Source organism: Mesoplodon mirus, assembly GCF_964341445.2.
Source record: "Mesoplodon mirus genome assembly, chromosome: 12".
Lineage (NCBI taxonomy): Eukaryota > Metazoa > Chordata > Mammalia > Artiodactyla > Ziphiidae > Mesoplodon > Mesoplodon mirus.
This window is the reverse complement of record NC_138988.1, coordinates 69,626,506-69,648,356: the sequence shown is the minus strand read 5'-3', so window position 1 is coordinate 69,648,356 and position 21,851 is coordinate 69,626,506. Positions and strand designations below refer to the sequence as shown.

At 45.2% G+C, this 21,851-nt stretch overlaps 1 protein-coding gene across 6 annotated transcripts in view; it reads right to left on the bottom strand.

The window, feature by feature from the left end:
* Window positions 1–9,996: 9,996 nt before the first annotated feature.
* LOC309813478 (bombesin receptor-activated protein C6orf89 homolog) overlaps window positions 9,997–21,851 on the bottom strand; it is a 29,469-nt gene continuing 17,614 nt past the window's right edge. For all 6 annotated transcript variants that reach the window (XM_082638410.1, XM_082638409.1, XM_082638407.1 and 3 more), the window contains 5 exons: window positions 18,812–18,966; window positions 18,542–18,681; window positions 17,245–17,374; window positions 14,026–14,149; window positions 9,997–11,152 (listed from right to left, as the gene is read on the bottom strand). In XM_082638410.1, the coding sequence (XP_082494536.1) occupies window positions 11,058–11,152; window positions 14,026–14,149; window positions 17,245–17,374; window positions 18,542–18,681; window positions 18,812–18,966 (644 nt within the window). In that variant the 3' untranslated portion in view covers window positions 9,997–11,057. The remainder of the gene's footprint in view (window positions 11,153–14,025; window positions 14,150–17,244; window positions 17,375–18,541; window positions 18,682–18,811; window positions 18,967–21,851) is intronic.

Sequence of the window (21,851 nt, the reverse complement as noted above, 5' to 3'; positions counted from 1 at the left end):
AGAGAGAAAAAAAGAAAGGCACCTTCCTTTTAAAGGGGAATCTTACGCTGGCCTGTCTTGTCCCTACCAACAGTCAATGCTGCCAAATGACAATGGAGAAATGCCTCCAAAGTTCTGAGCAAAAGGAAATGTGATGCAAGAATACTTTACTCAGCCAAGTCGTATTCAAGCATAAAGACCACAGAAACATTCTCAAACACAGAAAACACAGCGTTGATGAGCCATCCTTGAAAAACTTAGTGATGATTCAGCCAACTGAGAGTTTAAAAACAACTCAGGAATGAAGAAGTGATGGTAAAAGTACTGGTGATGAATCACAAATCATTTTAAACATAAAATGAAGGCTAAATAACTCTGAGAATTATGGTTTCAGAGCAGAAGGAAATGCAATAGACCCTGATAATGTCAATGTAGTTATAATTCACACAAATTGGGAAGTAGAGGAAGAGATAAGGTTGGAAAAAGAGCAGCCTATTTCCTTATCTTCAGAGCCTTGAACCATGCCATCTAAAAAGGAAACCTTGGGCCTCCCTGGTGGCGCAGTGGTTGAGAGTCCGCCTGCCGATGCAGGGGATGCGGGTTCGTGCCCCGGTCTGGGAGGATCCCATATGCCGCGGAGCGGCTGGGCCCGTGAGCCATGGCCGCTGGGCCTGCGCGTCCGGAGCCTGTGCTCCGCAACGGGAGAGGCCACAACAGTGAGAGGCCCGCATACCGCAAAAAGAAAAAAAAAAATAAATAAATAAAATAAAAAGGAAACCTTATTAAGAACAGCTGTAGTTTCTCAATATTTCTCATCATCTTAACTTCACAGAGATCTTTTAGGAATTATTTTTGTGTGTGTGGGAAAGAAATGTCTACTTCACTTTCTTTTTCTTCTGTTACATTCACATAAAATTGATGTAGTGTTTTTATTCTTTAAATGGCATGACTGGGCCCATTTTAATAAAAGCATTTCTATCTAGCCTTCTAACTAGAAATACCCTCGAGATACTTAGAATGCTGTTCACCTAAAGTCAGTAGTTATCGCTGGGTGGAGGTTTTCGTAAGATCACTCAAACTGTCTTCAATTCTTTATAAGATGAATCATTTTTATAGAAATAATAAAATCATTATTATGAAAAAATGATTGGTGAAATATCTATCTTCAACATGGTACCTAGAGGCTTGTCAGTTTGATTTATTAAGAAAGCCTAAAGTACATGTGTCATGTTGAAGGAATGTGCCCTAATACAATGGAATTCAAACTGAGCAAAAGGACATATTGGAGTGTAAAAATATTATCATGGGATAGGAATTATAACTTCTAATTTAAAACAACCTGGATGCAACTAGATCTGCAGAGTCAACACAATCTCAATCGAAATTCTAGCAAGTTATTTTGTGAAATTCGACAAACTGATCCTCAAGTTTACGAAAGGCAAAGGACCCAGAATAGCCAACTCAATATTGGAGAAGAATAAAGTCAGATAACTGACAATACTGGACCTCAAGACTTACTATAAAGCTACAGTAATCAAAACAATGTGGTATTGCAAAAAGAAGAGACAAAGTATCAATAGAGCAGAGTAGGGAGCCCAGAAATAGATCCATATAAATATGGCAAATTGATGAAGGAGCAAAGGCAATACAATGAAGCAAAGATAGTATTTTCAACAAATGGTGCTGAAACAACTGGACACCCACACGCAAAAAAATGAATCTAGACCCAGACCTTATACCCTTCATAAAAATTAACTCAAAATGGGTTATGGACCTAAATGTAAAATGCAAAACTATAAAACTCCTAGAAGATAACATAGGTGAAAACCTAGGTGACCTTGGGTATGGGGATGACTTTTTGGATACAACACTAGATCCATGAAAGAAACAATTGATAGGCTGGACTTCATTAAAATTTTGAATTTCTGCACTATGAAAGATAATGTCAAGAGAATGAGAAAACAAGCCACCAACTGGGAGAAAATATTTACAAAACATACATTTGATCAAGGACTATTATCCAAAATATACATAGTCTTAAAACTCAACAATAAAGAAATGAACTACCTGATTACAAAATGGGCCAAGGTCTGAACAGACACCTCACTGAAGAAGATACACAGATGGCAAGTAAGCATATGAAAAGATGTTCAACATCATGTTACAGGGAATTGAAAATTAAAACAATGAGGTATCACTATACAACTATTAAACTGGCCAAAATCCAGAACGCTGACAACACCTAATGCTGGTGAGGATGAAGAGCACAGGAACTCTCATTCATTACCAGTGGAAATGCAAAATGGTACAGCCATTTTATAAGAGCTTGGCAGTTTCTTACAAAACTAAACATTACTCTTATCATACGACCCAGCAATTGTGCTTTTTGGGTATTAACCAAAGGACTTGAAAACTTATGTCCCCACAAAAAACTGCACATGGATGTTCACAGAAGCTTTACTCATAATTGCCAAAACTTGGAAGCAACCAAGTAGGTCAATGGATAAACTGTGGTACATTCAATGGAGTATCATTCAGCGCTAAAAAGAAATGAGCTTTCAAGCTATGAAAAGACATGGAGAAAACTCAAATGCATATTTCTAAGTGAAAGAAGCCAATCTGAAAAGGCTACATATTGTGTGACTGATGACAACCATATGACACTCTGGAAAAGGCAGAACTATGGAGACTGTAAAAAGATCAGTGGTGGCCAGGGGTTAACAGGGAGGGAGGGTTGAAGTGGCAGAGCACAGAGTATTTTTTAGGGCAGTGAAACTATTCTATATGATATTATACTCTGTATGATACTATAATGATGGATACATGTCAGTATACATTTGTCCAAACCCACAGAATGTAGAACACCAAATGTGACCCCTAATGCAAATGGACTATGGATTCTGGGTGACGATCTGTCAGTGTAGGTTCACTGACTGTGACAGATGTACCACTGTGGTGCAGGAAGTCAGTGGTGGGGAAGCTGTGCCTGTGTGGGACCGGGGGTATACAGGAACTCTCTGAACTTTTTTTTTTTTTTTTTTTTTTCTTTTTGCGGTATGCGGGCCTCTCACTGTTGTGGCCTCTCCCGTTGCGGAGCACAGGCTCCGGATGCGCAGGCCCAGCGGCCATGGCTCACGGGCCCAGCCGCTCCGCGGCATATGGGATCCTCCCAGACCGGGGCACGAACCCGTATCCCCTGCATCGGCAGGCGGACTCTCAACCACTGCGCCACCAGGGAGGCCCTCTCTGAACTTTTTGTTCAGTTTTGCTATGAACTTAAAACTGCTCTAAACACACACACACACAAAACACACACATAGCCTGGATGCTTCCAGGAATTATGGATGGTCTAGTAGAGGTGGGGCACAGGAGATGAGGAGGGGAGGCAAAGGCAAGAAGTGGAATGAGGCTGGAGGGGCCAGCCAGGACTCCTTGTCTTGTGGGTAAGGGAGAGCCATTGAGGAGTGCTACGCACGGAAGTGAAGTGACACGTGCTTTAGAAAGATCACTGCGGCAGCTAAGTGGACGGTGAATTGGGATGGTAGGATGTGCATGAGAAACAAATGAGGTGGGGAGTGGGGGGGGGCGTGGGAGGGAGGTCCAAGAGGGAGGGGATATAGGTATACAAACAGCTGATTCACTTCACTGTACAGCAGAAACTAACACAACATGGTAAAGCAATTATACTCCAATTAAAAAAAAAACTGGAAAAAAAATAAAGTCATGAATTCACAGCCAAAAAAAAAAAAAAGAAAGAGAAACATATTAGGCAATTACTGGCAAAGCCTAGGAGTGAAACAGCAAGGTTCTAAACTGAGGCAGCAACCAGGGGGTTGGACATATGACAAGGAGGCAGACGCTCCAGAGCTTGGTCCTGACCAGAAGTAGAGGTGCTTTGGGAGACAGCTGATGGAGCTGAGCTCCCGACACTTGGATTTACAGGACTAGAGCTCAGGTGAGAAGTGGGCCGGGCACGGAGGTTGCCCATGGGTGGAAGGTAAAGCACAGAGTTGAGATCTCTCCCAGGGAGAAAAAGAAGAGGAGAACCCAAGGGCAGACTGGTAGGGGAGATCAGTGTTTCAGAGACAGGCAGAAGATCCTACAGCAGAGACAAGTGGAAAGAGGAGGTTCAGGAGGGGTGTAGTGAGTTTCACAGAAGCCGAGGGAAGGAGGTGTTTTCCACAGGTCAGTGTCAAGGGCTATAGAGGGATTGAGAAAGAAGAGGACTGAAAACAGGCAACTCTGCCACCTTTTTACCTGGAATCAAGCCTTACTTTTATTTATTTATCTATCTACCTATTTATTTATGTTGAAGTGCAGTTTTCAAGCAGGTAAATGAATAGCACTGTGGAATGGGATAATTTTTGAAGAACCTACATGAGACTTGGAGCAAATGAGAAGGAATATACATTTTGTAAAAACAAGTATTTTAAAAATTAACTCCAGACTTCTTGACTTATAATCCAGATAATCATTTAACAGGATGTGATTTACCACATGGTTGGATTCATACCATGGAATATTAGCCATTAAAAAGAATGGATTAGAGAGCTATGCCAGCTGACTTGAACTCTGTGGGGTATTAAGTAAGAAAAGCAAGAAAGTGCCTGTAATATGATCCCAATATTGACAAAGCAATGACAAAAATCTTATGATTTCTGATTGTGATTAGAGAACAAGGAAGAAAGTGTGGAAAGATACATGGCAGGGTGTGGCTGTGTATATATTACATTTACCTGACATGGGAAGGGGGAGGGATAGGTGGAGGAGAGGGAGAAGGGTGCAGCAAGTAATAAAAGAAAATAAAACAGGACACTAAACACTATATAAGAAATGGCCATATTTATGCATTTATATAAAACTATGCATATATTAAAAAGAAATTATAAAAAAATGAACACACAAAAATGACTTAAATCAAATCTCGATTGAGTTGAGTGCTGAGAGGGGCCCTAATCTTGTGGCAGTGGGGGTGAGCCAGCAAGGGGGACTGGCTGTCCTCCTGCAAGGACCAAGGACATCCACGGATGAGGTAACACTGTGAGGGCACCTGGGCCGTGTGCAGCCGTCTGGGAGAAGGAATATGGCATTGAGGGTCTCATTTGAATTTTGGGCAAAGTGCAAGAACGGGAGAGTATTAACAGGAGGACTGAGATTTGAGAATTCATGGAACAGGAGATCAGAAGTCATTGTGGGCAAAGGGTTAGAACAGGGATAACAGAAGAATCTGTGAATGCAGGCGAGTACAAAGCCGGGTGCCGGTGTTAGAAGGACCAAGGCCCATGTGGACAGGTAACCCGGAGGCCCACAGAAGAGCCTCGAGGCCTGCCTCATGAGTAGGATGTGGCTACAAGTCTCTGAGTTACAGGCGAAGAGAAAACTGGAAACCAAAGAATGACATCAAGTACAGGAAAGTTCTTATCAACCAACGTACACACTTTTAATTGCAAAAAGTAAAAATTTTTGTTACATAAAATTTTAATTTACATACATTCTTTACAAGTTTGCAGTACATTAAGTTACGGTCAATATTCCACACTGAACACAGAGTAAGAGCTTAGACCATTTGGAGCACTCGTGGTGGGACAGGTGTCCCCCTTCCTCTGTTCACTGGGACCACCCCGACCCACCACCCTGGTTCCCTGAAGACGAGCTGCAGCCGTCCTGGCTCCTGTCCCTGATGGCCGGGGGAAGAGGCCGAGCACTGACTTCCTGCTTCCCTTTGCCTCTCCAGTGTTCTCCCCCAGCCTAGGCGTCTGTTACTGACCTTTCCCCAGGAGGGAGGGGGAGGAAGAGACCACAGCCAGCACTTTTCTGAGGGTGAAACTATGGAGAGAAGTTTGGAGGGAAAGTCGCCTATGAGGCTGGGGCTTCTCTGGGAATGCCACAGGTCTGTCCGTTTCCGTCACCAATTCTCATAGGTTAAGTGAGAGTTTGTTCCTTGAAAGGTTGGAAGTGCTCTGAGGGGCTGAAGTTTGAAGGGTGGGACACTGCTGACCTCACCTACCCCACAGAGCCGTTGTTAGGAATAATAAGGACGGCTATGCCTGGCACAAAGCAGGTGTCCCGACACCCCAATTTCTGTCTGAAACTCTAAATCGGTTTCCCTCCTCAGCACGGATGCTTGCAGCTGTGGCTCACTCTTGGATTGATGCGGGCTGACGGACAGAGTTCAGCTGCATGAAGACAGGAGGAATGGCCTGTGGGCAGCCCCACCATGTCTGGACAGTTCCAGGCTTCCACTTGCAGTTATGTTAACATTTCTTCTCTCTACTATTCTGAAGAGGGCTGGCCATTTCACAGTCTCCAGAGAGGGAGAAATGACAGATTTAGCTCTAATGCTTAAATTATGCAGGACAGGGAAACCAGACACTAGAGGACCTGGACCATAGACGAGGTGGCTGGAGGGTTTCTCACCAAGGCCAGCACTTAAAGCCACATTGCGCCCGGTGGGTGGACTTGGATGTGGTGCACAAGGGAGACTGCCCGTCCATCTTCTCTGAGATGCTTTTGCAGAAGAAGCTGCTGGAGATATGGGGAGGCTGATGGCGACACAGCACGTTCCCAGAGCCTCCCATTTTTCATTTGTGACAAGGCTCTCTCCATAAGCACCTGACCTTTATAGCCTCCTGGCTCAGACATGCGTCTGCTCTGGACCCAATATACGCAGGTCCAAATGTGGAGAGACTCTCAAACCAAAATGCTATTTTAAAGCACATCTCTGGCACGCCCGTCCTTCAACCAATTTTAGTGGGTGAAAAAGTTTAAAAATGAAAGTTAATGAGTGTGGAACTTCTGACTCAGGAGAGTTTTTCTTCCAGCAATAGGAGAACTCAAAAGCCTAAGAGATTCCTGTTTAATAACTGATTCTCAAAAGGTAGACAAGAGCGTCTTTCTCCTTGCAACCAGACTTCACTTTCCCCTACGACCTGGCCTGCTGGACAAGGATTAGATGAGAAGCAAACATCTGCTTTGAGGTTTTGAATTTTCACAATGGAAGGCACTGGTTAATGAGCAAAATATCATCTAGACTGTATTAAAATGATTGAGGCCATCACCTGCAGCTGAGGAACTATTTTGTTTTAAAATAATTGTTCCTACGCTGAGGTCTATGCTGGGTTTTGGAAGAAGGGAATAGAAAACCGAGAACTCAAAAACAAGTGATGTAAACTCCAAGGGGACCCACAACCGGAATTGGGCAGAGTCTTTCTTCTGGTCACACATCTGGAAACTTGCGGTGACGGGAAGATGGCTGGACATGGTTGTGTTCCAGCCACATTCACTCTTAAAAGAGTTTTCAGATGGGGAGGGAAAAAGTGAAAGGCTTTTTATAAAAGTCATCTGTTAGATTCTCTCCATTTCTGGCCAAAACAGTTTTGAAAACAAACCCTGGAGTTCCCGGCTTGCTGCCCCTGCCCCTAGGTTCTCCTACCTGGCTGGGCACACCTGAGTCAATTAAACCCACAGCTTCATTCCTGGGCACCATACTTGCAGTAGCAGGAAAATAATGTGGAACCATTATTGGTGGAACCAGCCATCTACAGGACAGTCCTCAGCCCCAGTTTCTTTAGTTGTAAAATGAGGATCTAATACCTGCTTTACAGGACTGACAAAAGATCAGAGATCATGTATATCGAGACACTTTTTTTTTAAATTAATTGTTTGGGTTTTTTTTGGCTGTGTTGGGTCTTCATTGCTGCACTCAGGCTGTGTCTAGTTGTAGCGAGCAGGGGCTACTTTTCTCTGTGGTGCACGGGCTTCTCACTGCGCTGGCTTCTCCTTGTTGCGGAGCACGGGCTCAGTAGTTGTGGTGCACGGGCTTAGTTGCTCTGCGGCATGTGGGATCTTCCCGGACCAGGGCTCGAACCCATGACCCCTGCATTGGCAGGCGGATTCCTAACCACTGCACCACCAGGGAAGCCCCTCGAGACACTCAAGCTGGAATGGACTGGACAAATGTTACTATTTCTTTCTCTCAGAAAATGACCCCAAATTTGTCCACTTCATAGACGTTTTGTATTTTGCCGAACAGGCAGATTCTGTTTTCATAAACCAGTTATTTCACTCTCTCCCTTCCTTGAAAAATTGAGAGTGGGGAGAGGATAAGTTCTACCTCTCTTCATAAGCCAGGACAGGTGTAGTGTCTGTTCAACACCTGACTCCTGGGAACCTCAGGACACCTGGATATAATACTTCAAACTGGTGCCAAAGCAGCCTTTCTCCCCTGAGAGCTGAATTCTGGGGACACAAGCCTCTGCTCTGGGAACTGACAAGAAAGGGAACCTAACGCATGCGCGGAGGTCACCGCCACGTGACCTCTTACTAAACAACTCAAATTCACGAGAGCAAGACCCTCTGTTTAAAGCAAGCTCTGCAGTTTTGCTCTTACTGTGGTGGTAGAGATGGGAAGTTATGTGGTCCCACCAGCCCCCCGACCCTGTTTCCTCATCTTTATGACCCTTTTCCCACACCGGGCAACGTGGAGGGACTTTTGCTGCTTCAATGGAGGAGCTGAGAGCTAGGTGAGCAGGGGAGATCCTGCGGCACCCTCACACAAAGACTTGGATAACTAGAAAGGAATTGGCCGGCAACCCATTGATCATTGACTGGTCAGTGGTAGATTCTGCTTTTCAGAATTACCTTGAGAAGAATGTGAATTACTTCTCAGTATCCAGTAATTAAAAGCGGAAAACCTCTTTGGAGAACTTCTCCCCTAACATAAATCTATATTCAATTCTGAACTGGACAGATTTTTAAATGATTTTTAAAAGTCTCTACTCATCTGCTGCCATACCATTCTTTGTTGAACTGTAGACAGCTCAGGGGACCTCCCAGAGGATGCCTCAGAACACTAACACATACAAGGGTTTTTCAGTTTTGAGCTGAAGAGGGTATTTTATGAACATTTAAGGTGTAAAGGGCTGGAGTAAAATGGAAAGGGCTGGAGTAAAATGGGGAAGGAACACAAGGTAATTCATAAAAACAGAAATTTCCATCAACAAAACAGTTGCTTTGCTCCTAAGGAACCCTGTCTTCTGTTAACCCAGAGGACCTGATTTAAGAAAAACGCTGAGAGGCCTCTAAAGAACTTGTTTACGTATAAATCTTCCCCGTATGCAGCAGGGGTAAGGACACTGAAAAGGCTCGAAAAGCTTGCACAAAGCTGGCCTCCAAATGATCTCTCTGATCTAAAACCTCTTAAATTGTAACTGCTTAGCAGCATGACTTTCATATGGACACAAAGTTTTGTTTTTCCTGTATCAATTCACACACGCCTGATTCTTTGAAGGAAAAATTCCCTCAGGTACAATTCATCCTAGTTTCACTCAAGACCGTGGAGGAGGCTCTGAGCTTTTCCACCCTGGACTCTGTGAACCCTCCTTGTCCTCTACAAGCCCCCACACAGGCCACTCAAGCACCTGATGATCCTCACTGCTGCTTGTGAGATGTGTAGAGAAAGAGGGCCTGGGGACAAGGTGCAGGGGTGCCTCCAAGGATGAAGAAGACCCCATAAGGAGTCACACCCACCCTCTTCCCTCACCACTGTCTGCCTCTGGTCTGTAACTCGACACAGACACCTCCAGTATCTGTTTGATTTCTGCAGTTCAGAACCAGGGCTGCAGTGTGGTTTGCTTTTTCTTCAACTGGGCAATGGCATGATCAGAAGCCAGATTTTTTTTTTTTTTTTTTTTTGTTCGGTACGCGGGCCTCTCACTGTTGTGGCCTCTCCCGCTGCGGAGCACAGGCTCCGGACGCGCAGGCTCAGCAGCCATGGCTCACGGGCCCAGCTGCTCTGCGGCATGTGGGATCTTCCCGGACTGGGGCACGAACCCGCGTCCCCTGCATCGGCAGGCGGACTCTCAACCACTGCACCACCAGGGAAGCCCCAGAAGCCAGATTTTTAAGAGTCGATAAAGGGATAATAAAGGGAAAAAGGAAACAAGAGTGTCCTTCTTTACACACTTAAGACACACTAAAAGCACTTGGGGAAAACAATGAGCATAGTGAATCATCCAATCAAAAGACCATAATTTTATATTTTCACAAAAAATAAAAACACCTCACCTTGGCTCCCAGTACAGAGAGAGAAATCATTTCAAGACAGAGGGTCACACAGTCGTACGCCCAGCTGGCCAACACTCTGGGTCTGGAGTTCCTTCCCCAACCACATTACATCAGCTTGACACGTCTGTAAAACATCTTTCCTGCAGAAAGTTGGACCCTAAAGATCAAACCCAGGGAGGCACCCTATCCCCCTCCAAAGACATTTGGTAAAAGCAACATAGTTGACAAGAACAGTGCTGCCTCAGCAGTAAAGGGCGATGGCCCATCCAAGGGAGGCGGACCAGGAGCCCGACTTCTGAGAAGCCATCCAGATAGGCAAGGGAGAAGGGAAAGGAGGGGAGAGGCGTAAGAACTGATAGAATGGAGACAAGTATTACCTTAGGAATTACCATTTCAATTACAATCAGACTCCAACCTGGCATTGCTGATACTCCCAAGAGCCATGGACACTGGGAAAGAAGTGCACTTCTTGAGTGCAGTTTGAGGTTATTTGATCCTTTTTCACCGGTTCTAGATTCCATTCTGCTTGGGAAGCTGCAATGACTTCTTTAATCATCCATGGCTTTCCATAAAAAAGTACAGGGTGTTGTGACCAGGAAGAGAGGACAGGCAGGCCCACCTGGTAGAGGATGGCTCCAAAGTCAGGACCTGGTGACTGCCCTCTCGTGGCCAGGGAGCCAGCAGAGGGGATCATATCATGCAAGTGAGGGAAGGTATCAACTGTGCTCCCTGCCTGAAGGGCAGCCTCAAGGCTTTGGTGCCAAAAGGCCTGGAAGAGGCCAGTCTCTCACAGATGGGTGTTGGCAAAGTCCTGGCCAAGCAGCTGGTCTGGAAGAGTTGGGAGGGCTGGGCTCTGGCCTTTGCTTCCAACACACAACTGGCTCACACACGCATGCACAGGGCAGGTAACTAAGCAACCAACCCCTGGAAAGTGGTTTCATCGTTTTTTGTTTTTATTTTCCCCCTTTCGATCCGGTCTTCAGCTCTCAAACCTGTTCCTTTAGTTCTGTTTCCTACAGTTCTGAGAGGGTGGTTCCATCACAAATGACCAAAGGCTGGACCCCTCTGGCTATAATGTGGACCTTCCAGTGGGTGACGCCAGCATAGCCTTGAAGGGAGACACGAACAAGGAAAGCATGTGAATGTCAAGCCTACCCATGGGCACGAGCAAGGCAGGTCCGCCAAAGCTGCCCTCAGATTCACCTACAGACTCAGAGGCAATGCTTGCTCTGGAGGTCTTTTAGCTCTTCCTGGCCTAAGTATCCCCAGTTATTATCAGTCCTCTCTGTAACCTGACAGCCAATGGGAGCCACTATGAACCAAAGTGCTTCATCACCAGCCCTCACCTGGGTAACTGTGAATCACCATTCAGCAGGTTTACAAAAGCAGGATGCTCTAGATAAGGCTGATATGGGACATCAATTCTCAGGTCTCATGTTTTTCAGCAAGAAGATAGAACGGGTTCTGAGGGGCGCCAGGACCCCCTATCCAATTCTCCTGAGGTTATACATAATATGGTCTCATTACAGAACATCCAGATTAACCCAAACCAGGATTTCCTAAATTGTATTCTGCAGACAGTAGCATCCCATAAAATAGTCCAAGGAAAAAGGGTTCCCTGGTCAAGTAAGTTTGAAAAACACTGGATTTCTCCAAGGCTTTTCAGGGCCTTTTGTACACTAATGTATACTATGTTTCAACAAGAGAGGCATTTCCCAAAGTCAATGACTCAAGAGCCCTATTTGCCAAGGGTCTTTCCAAGGGGCTCCTGTTTGCCCCCTAGGGTCATGAGTGATCTGAAGAATCGATTAGGAAACACCGACCTATATCATTTGAGCAATAGGAATAGGCTAGGAAGGTAAAGTTAAACAATTTTAACACTTCAATAACTTCCTGATGGAAAAATTTCTAAAGAATGATATATACTACCCATCTTTAAACTGAGAGCGCTGAACGGATGTGCCCTCTACTTCGTGACTCCAGAAAGGTTACTACGAGCCATGACTGTACCATCATGGCAGGTGTGTGGGCTCACCAGCATCAGCCTCTGATGCCTGACACCCACGTCATTCTTGAAAACGCCGCCCGTCACAGGTTTTCTGGTGATCCCCTGCCCCTCAGCTTTGACAGGATAATGCTTATTTTGTCAAAAAACACAGAACCTGCTTGTCACAGTGCTATTCTTAAGGGTCTCTTAGGTGCAGGAGCTGCCACCTGTCCTACAGCCACTAAATTAGTCTCCTCCACTGTCACGGTCTCCTGCCCTCATTTTTCACTGTGGCAGCTGCGGCCACTGCTTCTATTTCTGCCACTGCTTCAGGTGTCCACTGTCCTCCTCCGCCCTCTCCACCTCCACTCTTCTCCTGACTTGCCCGCTTCCCCTTGCTCTGGTCAGTCTCCATTAGTTCTCGACGTTCCTGTCATGTGCTGGCCTTCATGGACACTGCCAACCACAGGGCTCCTTCCCCTCTGGTCAGCAATCTGCCAGTCACAGCATGATAAGCATCAGGCTCTGGATTTTAAGCTGTTCTGGACCAGCCACAGCAGCCTTTGAGGCACAAAGCTTCTTTGACCACTGCCACTCACCCATCTTTTTTTCTTTTTCCCTAATTCTATAATTGGCATTCTGAATGCTTGTGGGAGCCGAAAACATGGAATTTGGATAACTAAAGTGTTTCTGTGGTTGTCTGAACTGTCAGGCATCTGTAGAACATAAGACAGAAACTTTTTCAAGCACAACTACACATTCCAAACTCAGAATGCCATACAGACTTGTGCAGCGTCACTCCACTAAAGGAAGATGGTTTCGGAATAATTTCCACATAAGAATCCTCTTTTCTGCAGTAATTCTCAAGGGCCAGACCAGCTGTGCTCCATTATTGGTTAATGCTTAATTTGTGCATTATTTTTATTTTTTCATTTTTAAATTGAACTAAAAGTTATATAACTTGGTTGGGTTAAAGTTTGGCAGTTCGCAGTCTGCATCCGACCTCCAAATGAGGTGAGAGGTTTCTAGGGATTGGGGTCTTCCGAATAGATAAAATTAAAAGAAATCAACTGGAAAACCAGTCTGGGCTCTGCCAGGAACTCCAGGGCTCCCCTAGGTTTTGTGAGGCAAGAAAAGGAGGGCCAATGGTGATGCTTGCTGATTTATGTGCTTCTGCCAAGAAAATTCCACTGTCAAACTGACGGCTACTGACAGCAGTTGATTCAAGGCTGTTTCTTTGGAACGGATTTTTAGAGTATCAGGTACAGAACAAGTCACAGTGGGAAATCATGGAGCCAAGGGTGAGTGATGACTGTGAGGCTGTGACCTGGCTGTGGGACCCACACGGAAGGTAGTATTTCCTTGGGTGGCTGCTGCCCTTACATACTGCCTGCATTGTTTTATTAGCAAAACAGGCACAGAAAGGGTTTCCTCAAATCTGAACTGTACCTCCTCTGGCCTGACTCAGTGAAAGGAGTCACTTAACACTGATGCTTTGCCTAACTGATGGTGGGGCCTTGAGGTGGTCACCTCTCCTCTCTGGATCTCAATCTCCTTATCCGTAAAATAAAGGATCACTCTAAATACTCCCCATAATAATTCTTTCTAAATTGAAATCTCTAAAGCCAATGGAGGGAATTCCCTGGCAGTCCAGTGGTTAGGACCCCATGCTCTCACTGCTGAGGAACTGGGTTCGATCCCTGGTCGGGGAACTAAAATCCCACAAGCCACGTGGTGTGGCCAAAAAAATAAATAAATAAAGCCAGTGGACACATACATTCTAAATGTGCATACAAGACATTTCTCTCTGCTACATTTTCTCATTACTTCTCATTACATCTAAGCATAAATATTGACCTTTTTAATAAAAGAATGCTATTTTTAACTCTACTTAATGAATCTTTGTGAAGGCAATATTTAATTTTTAGAATGTTTTTTGAGTTAAAAAGTAAAAAGGCCCTCCAGTGACCTTGCCCGCCGGGGGCTCCACCTACCAATATCCCCTGGCTCTAGTGGCATCGCCATGGACTGGCAATGTCTTCGGCACTGGAAGGGAGGGATGAGTTGCAACATGGCCTCGCCGCTGCCAATGGTAAACAGGTCATGCATCCTATGCATCTGGAGGAGAAGACATGGGGGAAGAAAAGGAAGGAAAGGAAAACAAAATAAAACCCTGGAGCATGGGACAGTAATACACAAAAACTCTTACACATATGGCTCTGAGCTTCCTCGCAGCCTAAGCAGAGGAAAACAGTACCAAGAACACAATTCACAGTTACGTCCAAAAGACAAAAACAAACTAGTTTCTCCTAAGTATGGCATCTCCTGGTACTGAGACCAGGGTAAGATTTCTTCTATGGTTTTTCCTAAAAGAGACATCGTGTAGTTTTGTGGGCAGCATCCTCAATGACAGTCCTGTAACAGAAATGGCACGAGCTTCATAATTCACAACTATTTCTAGCCACAGTTTCAAAGTAGGTCAAAAGCGAAATATCTAATTGTATTTTAACAAAAGTCTAGCAGAGGGGGCTTCCCTGGTGGCGCAGTGGTTGAGAGTCCGCCTGCCGATGCAGGGGACACGGGTTCGTGCCCCGATCCCGGAAGATCCCACATGCCGCGGAGCGGCTGGGCCCGCGAGCCATGGCCGCGGAGCCTGTGTGTCCGGAGCCTGTGCTCCGCAACGGGAGAGGCCACAGCAGTGAGAGGCCCGCGTACAGCAAAAAAAAAAAAAAAAAAAAAAAAAAAAGTCTAGCAGAGGCCAACGTGTGGTGATCTAAATAGGCAATCTTCTGAGGGTCTGGTTTGACCCAGATAGATAGTTTGCATATCCTTCGGACAATGGTCCATGGAACATTATCACTTACTGTTAGGGTTTTGACAGCAGCAAGTTCAAGTTTATACTTTTTGGCAAGACTCAAGTGAGCAGATACATGATGCTACTGATTAAAAACTAATGACAGTAAGATCAGCCTCTGATTTTGAAAGCTAAGGAGATAACCAGGATATACACCTACACAGGTAACTACTGCACTGCTGAGGGCACAATACTGCTACCAACAGGCATTAAGTGCAACCTGCTGTGTTCCAGGTAGAGCTGTGAACCCTGGGGTTGGGGAGCGGCAGGGAGTAGAGATAAAGGGAGAGGTTGGTCTTGCTCAGGCTTCTCTTCCTTTCTAGATGGCGAGAGAAAACCCCTAGGGTCTCCCCTTCCCTCCCCTCTTCCCCCTCCTCCCAGCCCCTGCCCTCTAGGGAAGCTCTTTATATGCCCTTATAAAGCAGGGGTAAGAAGTCTGACTCCCTGGGCCACATCCTGGTTTTTCCGCTTGGGTCCTCTAGAGCCTTGGGATGTGGCCCTATCTTCTCCTGCTCCCCAACCCTGGTCTCTCGGTTGCTCCCACAGGCCCTGGCTATGACTCTGTGTCCATGGAAACGCTAGAGCCATTTCAACTGCTGCTATAGTGACAGAAGGAGGACTAGTGTCTTGAGCTGGCCTGTGACTGACTGGTAGTAACACTGGCAGAAGCCCTGACATATGCAGTCTTGAAAAAATCCCAGAAGACAAAAATGAGCGGATGTATCTCTGTTTCATATAGGCCTGAGAGGGGGTGGGACCATGTTCCTTCACATTCAGGATGAGGAGAAACTGACAACAGGATGGAGTGGGCCAGCCCTAGGCAACACCATGGGGTGGGTAAAGTGGGCCTTGGAGCCCCTCACCTCTTCCCCCAGGGCCTCTCAACAATCAGCTCCCACTGCTTATCTTCTATCCCAAGGCTGCCTCTTGGATTCTGGGCCCACAGACATGTGACTTTACCAGGGTCCAGGGCACAGGGATGTGGACCAAGGGCGGAGTAACAAGGCTGTGGAGGAAGGACAGCCTGGGCCAGGATGGGGAACAGATGCTCTAAGAAATCAGACTCTCAGGATTTTTGCCTATTTGGGCCACTCCCCTTCCCAAAACATCCTTGAGAACTGCAACAAGATGACTCTGACAGGCGTCTGTGTAACTGTGTATTTAACCCTTTGGCTGGGCTCCTTGGTGTCCCTGTTAAGCAGACTGGTGAAATTAACTTAAGGTTCAAGTGGGAAAACCCAAGATAAAGATCAAGGCCCTCACCCAGAATTATATCATAATTATGCAGATGAAATCATACTAGGGCCCCGAGTTCTAGCCGAAGACAGAAGGATAAAATTCTTTAAAATCTGAGGCAACAGCCCAGCACCTCCACCCTACAGCTGGCAGACAGAAGTTCTTACTTCTAGATGAAATGATTGTTTTTAAAGGCTTTGAAATTCCTTTAACACGATTCAGCAAATTGGAGCCAAACAATAGTGTCAGGAGGTTAAAGACACAACCCAGAGTTGGTAGGGGTCACAGTTCAGCAAATTTAATTTTTTAATAAAAGAAAATTCATCCTTTTAATTATTCCAAACCAATCCAGGCTCAAAAACCTTCTTCAGGAATGAGACTCAAAAAAAGAGCAATTCAGAGAAAAGTAAACAGACACAAACACAGAACAGCTCTGCCCAGTCCGCTGGCCCCAGAGACGGTAAATGTGGGCTCTGGGTACTTGGCCACGGACTGAGGTGAGAACCACTGCCACACACACTGGGCTGCCTGCCTCAGGCACAGGCTTGTCAGCCTTTTTGTTCCCAAACCTCTCCATGCTCCCAAGCTTTTTGCTTTCCCGGTTCTCTATCTGAAGTTTCTCATTTGTTTTTTTCTGGGGAAAGCCAACCTGGGAGTGGAGGGTGAGGAGAGACCTCTTATTAACTTGCTGTGTCCTTGGGCAAATGACTTTATCTCTCTGGGGCTCAGTTTCCTTCTCTATAAAATGAGTAAGCTGGACTATTCATTTACATACTATTCATTCATAGTCTGCCTGCTTTCTACTTGGAGGTAGGGAAGTCAGACTAATGGGATGCTCAGGACCCTTCAAATTTTAGGATATTACTTCCTTTAATATAGAAAAGTAACTTGCCCCCAGGTGTTAAGGGCAGGAAATACATCTGCAAGGTAACTAGACTTTCTGTAAGCGTGTCTTCAGTAAAAAGTCAGGTCTGTTGGCAAGCAGCAGGAGGAGAGAACTTTAGATTACGTGGGTGACCCCTCAATTCACCCCCTAAGTTGACATGCAGGGAAGGCCTTATGACATCAGCCCAGGTACCAAATGAGAAAAATTCTAGAGCCAAGTCCTCTCAAAATTTCCTACCTTACTCCCCACAATAGGTTCTGGTTGAAGAAGGAAGCACTTTTTCAAGGAGGCTTCTTTTGGAAATGGCAGGTAGGTGAACACAGGAAAAAGCTCACGTAAAAGGTGTGATCTGTTCAGAGGTCTTCTCCTGTAAAATGTGTAAAAGACAAAAATGTAGTTAAACTGGGCAAGCCAGCCTAACTTCGTGACTAACAGAGCTCGGCAAGGGTGGGAAAACTGTGGGCGGTGGGTGAAGAGGGAAAAATGTCAGGACAATATCTGAAGTATTAGGTCCATGAAGAACAGTCATGCCAAATCAATTAATAGTAAAACGCACACACACACACAAACTCTACTGCCATGATTTGTCTGTGTGGGTGGGGTGTTTATAAAATCCAGCTAAAACAACATATAGAGGGAGAAAAGAACACTCCATTCATCCTCCCTTGGCAAAGAGACTGAAGTAACAGCAGACAGGGCAAGAGAGAAGAAGGGAGGAGGAGGAGGCAAAAATCGCGAACCTTCTGAGGTGGAGCAGCATGGAGTAGGAAGCCTGTATCAGCTCGTTACACCGAGTATTTGATCATGTAAATAAACGACAAATTTAAAGAAAGGCAGAAACACAGAAATCATCTGACAAAAGGCCTGAAAAAGCAGTTTTAATTCTCTTTGGAATGGTTCTAGAAGTAAACTGGCCTTCCTTTTCTTCTAGAAAGCAACTTTCACGTGAAGAAACAGACCATGTCTTCTATAGGACACAGCAAGGAACAAGGAGATAGACCTGGGTTTCAATTCTGGCTGCGTGACCTTAAGCAAGGTACTTAACCTCTCTGATTCCCACTTTTCTGATCTGAAAAACGACAGTGATAATTCCTACTTCCCAGAGCTATTATGAGCATCACCAACGAGTAACAGATACTCAGTACCAAGGCACACAGCCTGGCTGCCAAGAAATAGCTTTCCCTTTTATTCTCTGTGCTCTCTCTGCAGTCCTCAATGCTCAGGGCCCACTCAGCATGAACACAAATGCTAAACACATACTTAGAAGTAAATTATGAGTCTATTAGGCAATCTTGGTGTCCACCACAGTGGTGCCCCTCTTGACACACCTCTTTGGACTCACCCACTTTCTCTCTCATCAAGTTTGCAACAGTGCCCTCCTGAGTATCATTTGACTTGAAGGGTGTATTGCAAAGTGCTTGCACAGTGCTGGGCATAGCAGCGTCTTGGCAGTAACTATCCATAGTACCATTTTGACATTTGGTCTGCCCCCTCTCTACACACAGGCACGCTGAGCGGTCCTTTCCACACTCACCATGGGTAAGGAAACGGGAACCACCGTTCAGGAAAGCAGCGCCACCACTTGGTGAAAAACCCTTCGGTGAAGCCTTCTGTCACCTCAGGGTACTGGCACAAAAAATGCTGAAGCCCCTCAGATGACAGGGGTTGTCCGGTCTTGGCAAGGCAGAAAACAAAAGCGCAACAAGACAACATGGAATTACTAATCATGAATGTCACGGCGCTTGATGTTTCCTAGTCAATAAATGGGTAATCGATCAGTGGGAGAATCTGCCTTCTTGCTCACCTTGATCACCAGAGGATGGAGTCTCTCAAATTTCCTTGGGGTGTCTTCCAGGAGCATCACCTTGAGGGGTAATTTCTGGGTACAGCCGGTGCAGTTGGCAGGGATGGGGTCCGACTCATTCTGCTCACACTCATTTGTCCACCAGGGGTCAAAGTCTGAGAGAGGAAGGGATATGGAGAAAGCAGATAGAGCAGGTAAATCTAGGCGCCACAGCAATAGAAGCAGAAAGACATAAGAATAATTTTAAAAGCTAACAGTGATAAGTGCATGTGACCTCTGAAAAGGTACATATCAAATACATTAACCCCAGAGAAGGGAACAGACGGCTTAGGGGCCAGAGGTGGAAAGGAGAGGTACTTTTCTCTGTATCCTCCTCTAGGCTTTGTGGAAAATATTTTTTAACACATACAAGTATCTCCTAAGTCAAATCAACAACTGAAGTCAAACACTTTGAGGAGCTATATTCGGAGACATGGGGTTGGAGATGCAGTTCTTCCACCGTTTTCTAACCTGCAACCCATAGGTCTGACCCGGCTACAGCACATGGGGGAGGGGCAGGCAGGAAGGGTGGCCCCATCGTCAGTGATGAGCCCCTCTGCATGCATGTCTTCTCTGACACCCTAGGCCCTGGGTTCACAAGTTCAAGTGGAGGCCAGGACGGCTCTGGGAAGGAAAACTGAGAAAAGGGCACAGACAGTAGGGATGGAAAGGAGAGACAGGACTTTTCAGGGGCCCATCTTTGGAGTAGAGTGAACTGCATCTGCCCGTTAGCACTCTGTCCGAGCTCAGGGTGGGTAGGGGCTACTAACCATGGTTTCTAGCCCCAAGGACTGCAGGTTGGTCAGAACTAGAAGAATGCCCCACCCAGACCCTGATGTGACAGCTTGCTGGCTCCCCACACCTTTCTCTGGTCCTTCTCTGAAGGGTTGGCTTTGTTTCTATGCAGCTCTTCTCGGTTTCTCTGTGTCCCTTCCCTCTGAGACTATTCTGTTCATAATATTATTACATTACTTCTTGTTTGCTTTCTGTTCCGTTCTGGGTTTCACCTGTGTTCTCTGAGATAGATGTTTCTTTCTTTTTTTTTTTTAAGATGAATTTTCCCCCAATATTTTATTATGAAAGATTTCCAGAATACAGTAAAGTTGAAAGAATTTTACAGTAGATATCAGTATATCCACTACCTAGGTTCTACCATTAACATTTTACTATGCTAGTTTTATCATATATCTATCACTGTTACTTTATTGCTTACAGAAGGGATTTAGAGAGACAAGTAGTAGCTTTCTAACCAACAACTTCCTATTCTGAGTCATACATAAAAGTTAAAGTATAGTAGACAGTACTGTATTGGTCAAGAAAGAGTTCTAACTGTTCACATGTGTTTCAAACAAGTGGGGCTTTTCAAATACCTCAACTAACAAATCACCATCTCCCTTTAGTTCATTTAAATGTTCATATTTTTACTCATTTGATTAGTAGTAAAAGAACTGAAGTATTTAATGTTAAATTGCTTTATATTAAATCATTACATATAATTGAGTTTGTGATTGACTTTATTCACAAGTAATCCTAAGGGACCAGATACAACATAACCATATAGCACTTTAATTTTAGTATTTGAAGCATACATGCTGGGAGGCTAATGTAACATAGCAGGTCTTTTGAGTGGCCATTGCTGACTGCCCAGAATCCCAACATCTCAGTTTTGCTGAATCTTTTATAGTTAATAGAGAACATTTCACGTAAAAAAAATATGCTAGAGAATTGAGATAGATGTTTCTGATAAACTCTAATTTGAATCCAAAATGTTTCACAGATGGTTTCTGATTAAAACCCAATGGAAACCAAATCAGGAGAGAGCCTACAACAAAAGACAACAGACGACCAAATGTGGCCGAAACCAAGTCAGTCCTTTAAACCAATAAACACACGTGGAAACCGACTCTTAACCACAAAACATTTTCTGTAGTCAGCAGAAGGCAGCAGTCGTGCAGTATAAGAAATCCTCATCGGGGGAGGGCTGTGTTTGTTCTCAGCACGTCTCCTGAGCATCCTCCATCTCCTGCAGACAGAACCTGTGTTTCCCTGAGGCAGCTGCCACCCACTCTTCTCATCCAGGGGGCTACGCACACCTTGGCACACACAGTGTTCACCAGGAGCCTCCAGGGGCAGCAGAAAACCCTTTCGTGGAACCTGTTTCAGTGGCACACTCAGGCTGCAATGAAACTTTTTTTTTTCCCTTCTGGAATATTTTCAAATGTTCCTTATTAGAGGTCAAATATGATGAATTCTTGCCAAAATACAAGAACTCTGGGTAATGGACATGAAATGAGGCATAAATAATCATAACAACATGTTACAATTATACAGCATTTCCATTTCCAAAGTACTTGTGAGGGAGGGGGTAGGAAGGGGAAAGAAAACTAACGTGCTCCGCGTCAAGCCCAATACGAGTCATTTTTGCAGGTAATATATCGTTTACTGTTTACCACATAATTACTGAGGAGGCATTGCTATTCTCATTTTACAGATGAGCAAACTGAGACTGACAGGCAAGAGGAATTACCGAGGCACCTGGGTGCAGTGGGAAGAGCACAGAGGATGCGGTGGGGCGGGGATAAGAGGACAGAGGCTGCTGAGGAAGACTGTGATGAGGACTTCTAGGGCTTCCTTCTAGGAAGGTTATTCTGGATTGTGGATTGTGGGTTGTGACTAGGGTGTCCTGGAAGAGAGAGGCTGGGAAGAGGAAGACCCGGTTATACTTTGTTTTTGTCCTTTTATGGGGGAGGGAGGGGTTGTATTGTGATGAGAGGTGAAATACGAGTCTTTTTTCTTTTTTAATTTTTTTTTTTGGCTGCAACCTGCAGCATGTGGAATCTTAGTTCCCCAACCAGGGATCAAACCCACACGCCCCTACACTGGAAGCACGGAGTCTTAACCACTGGACTGCCAGGGAAGTCCCTATAACGAGAGTCTTAACTGAGGCAGTGGGCTTGGGAAGAAAGGGGTGATTCCAGAGGCAGTGATAACACAATCTATG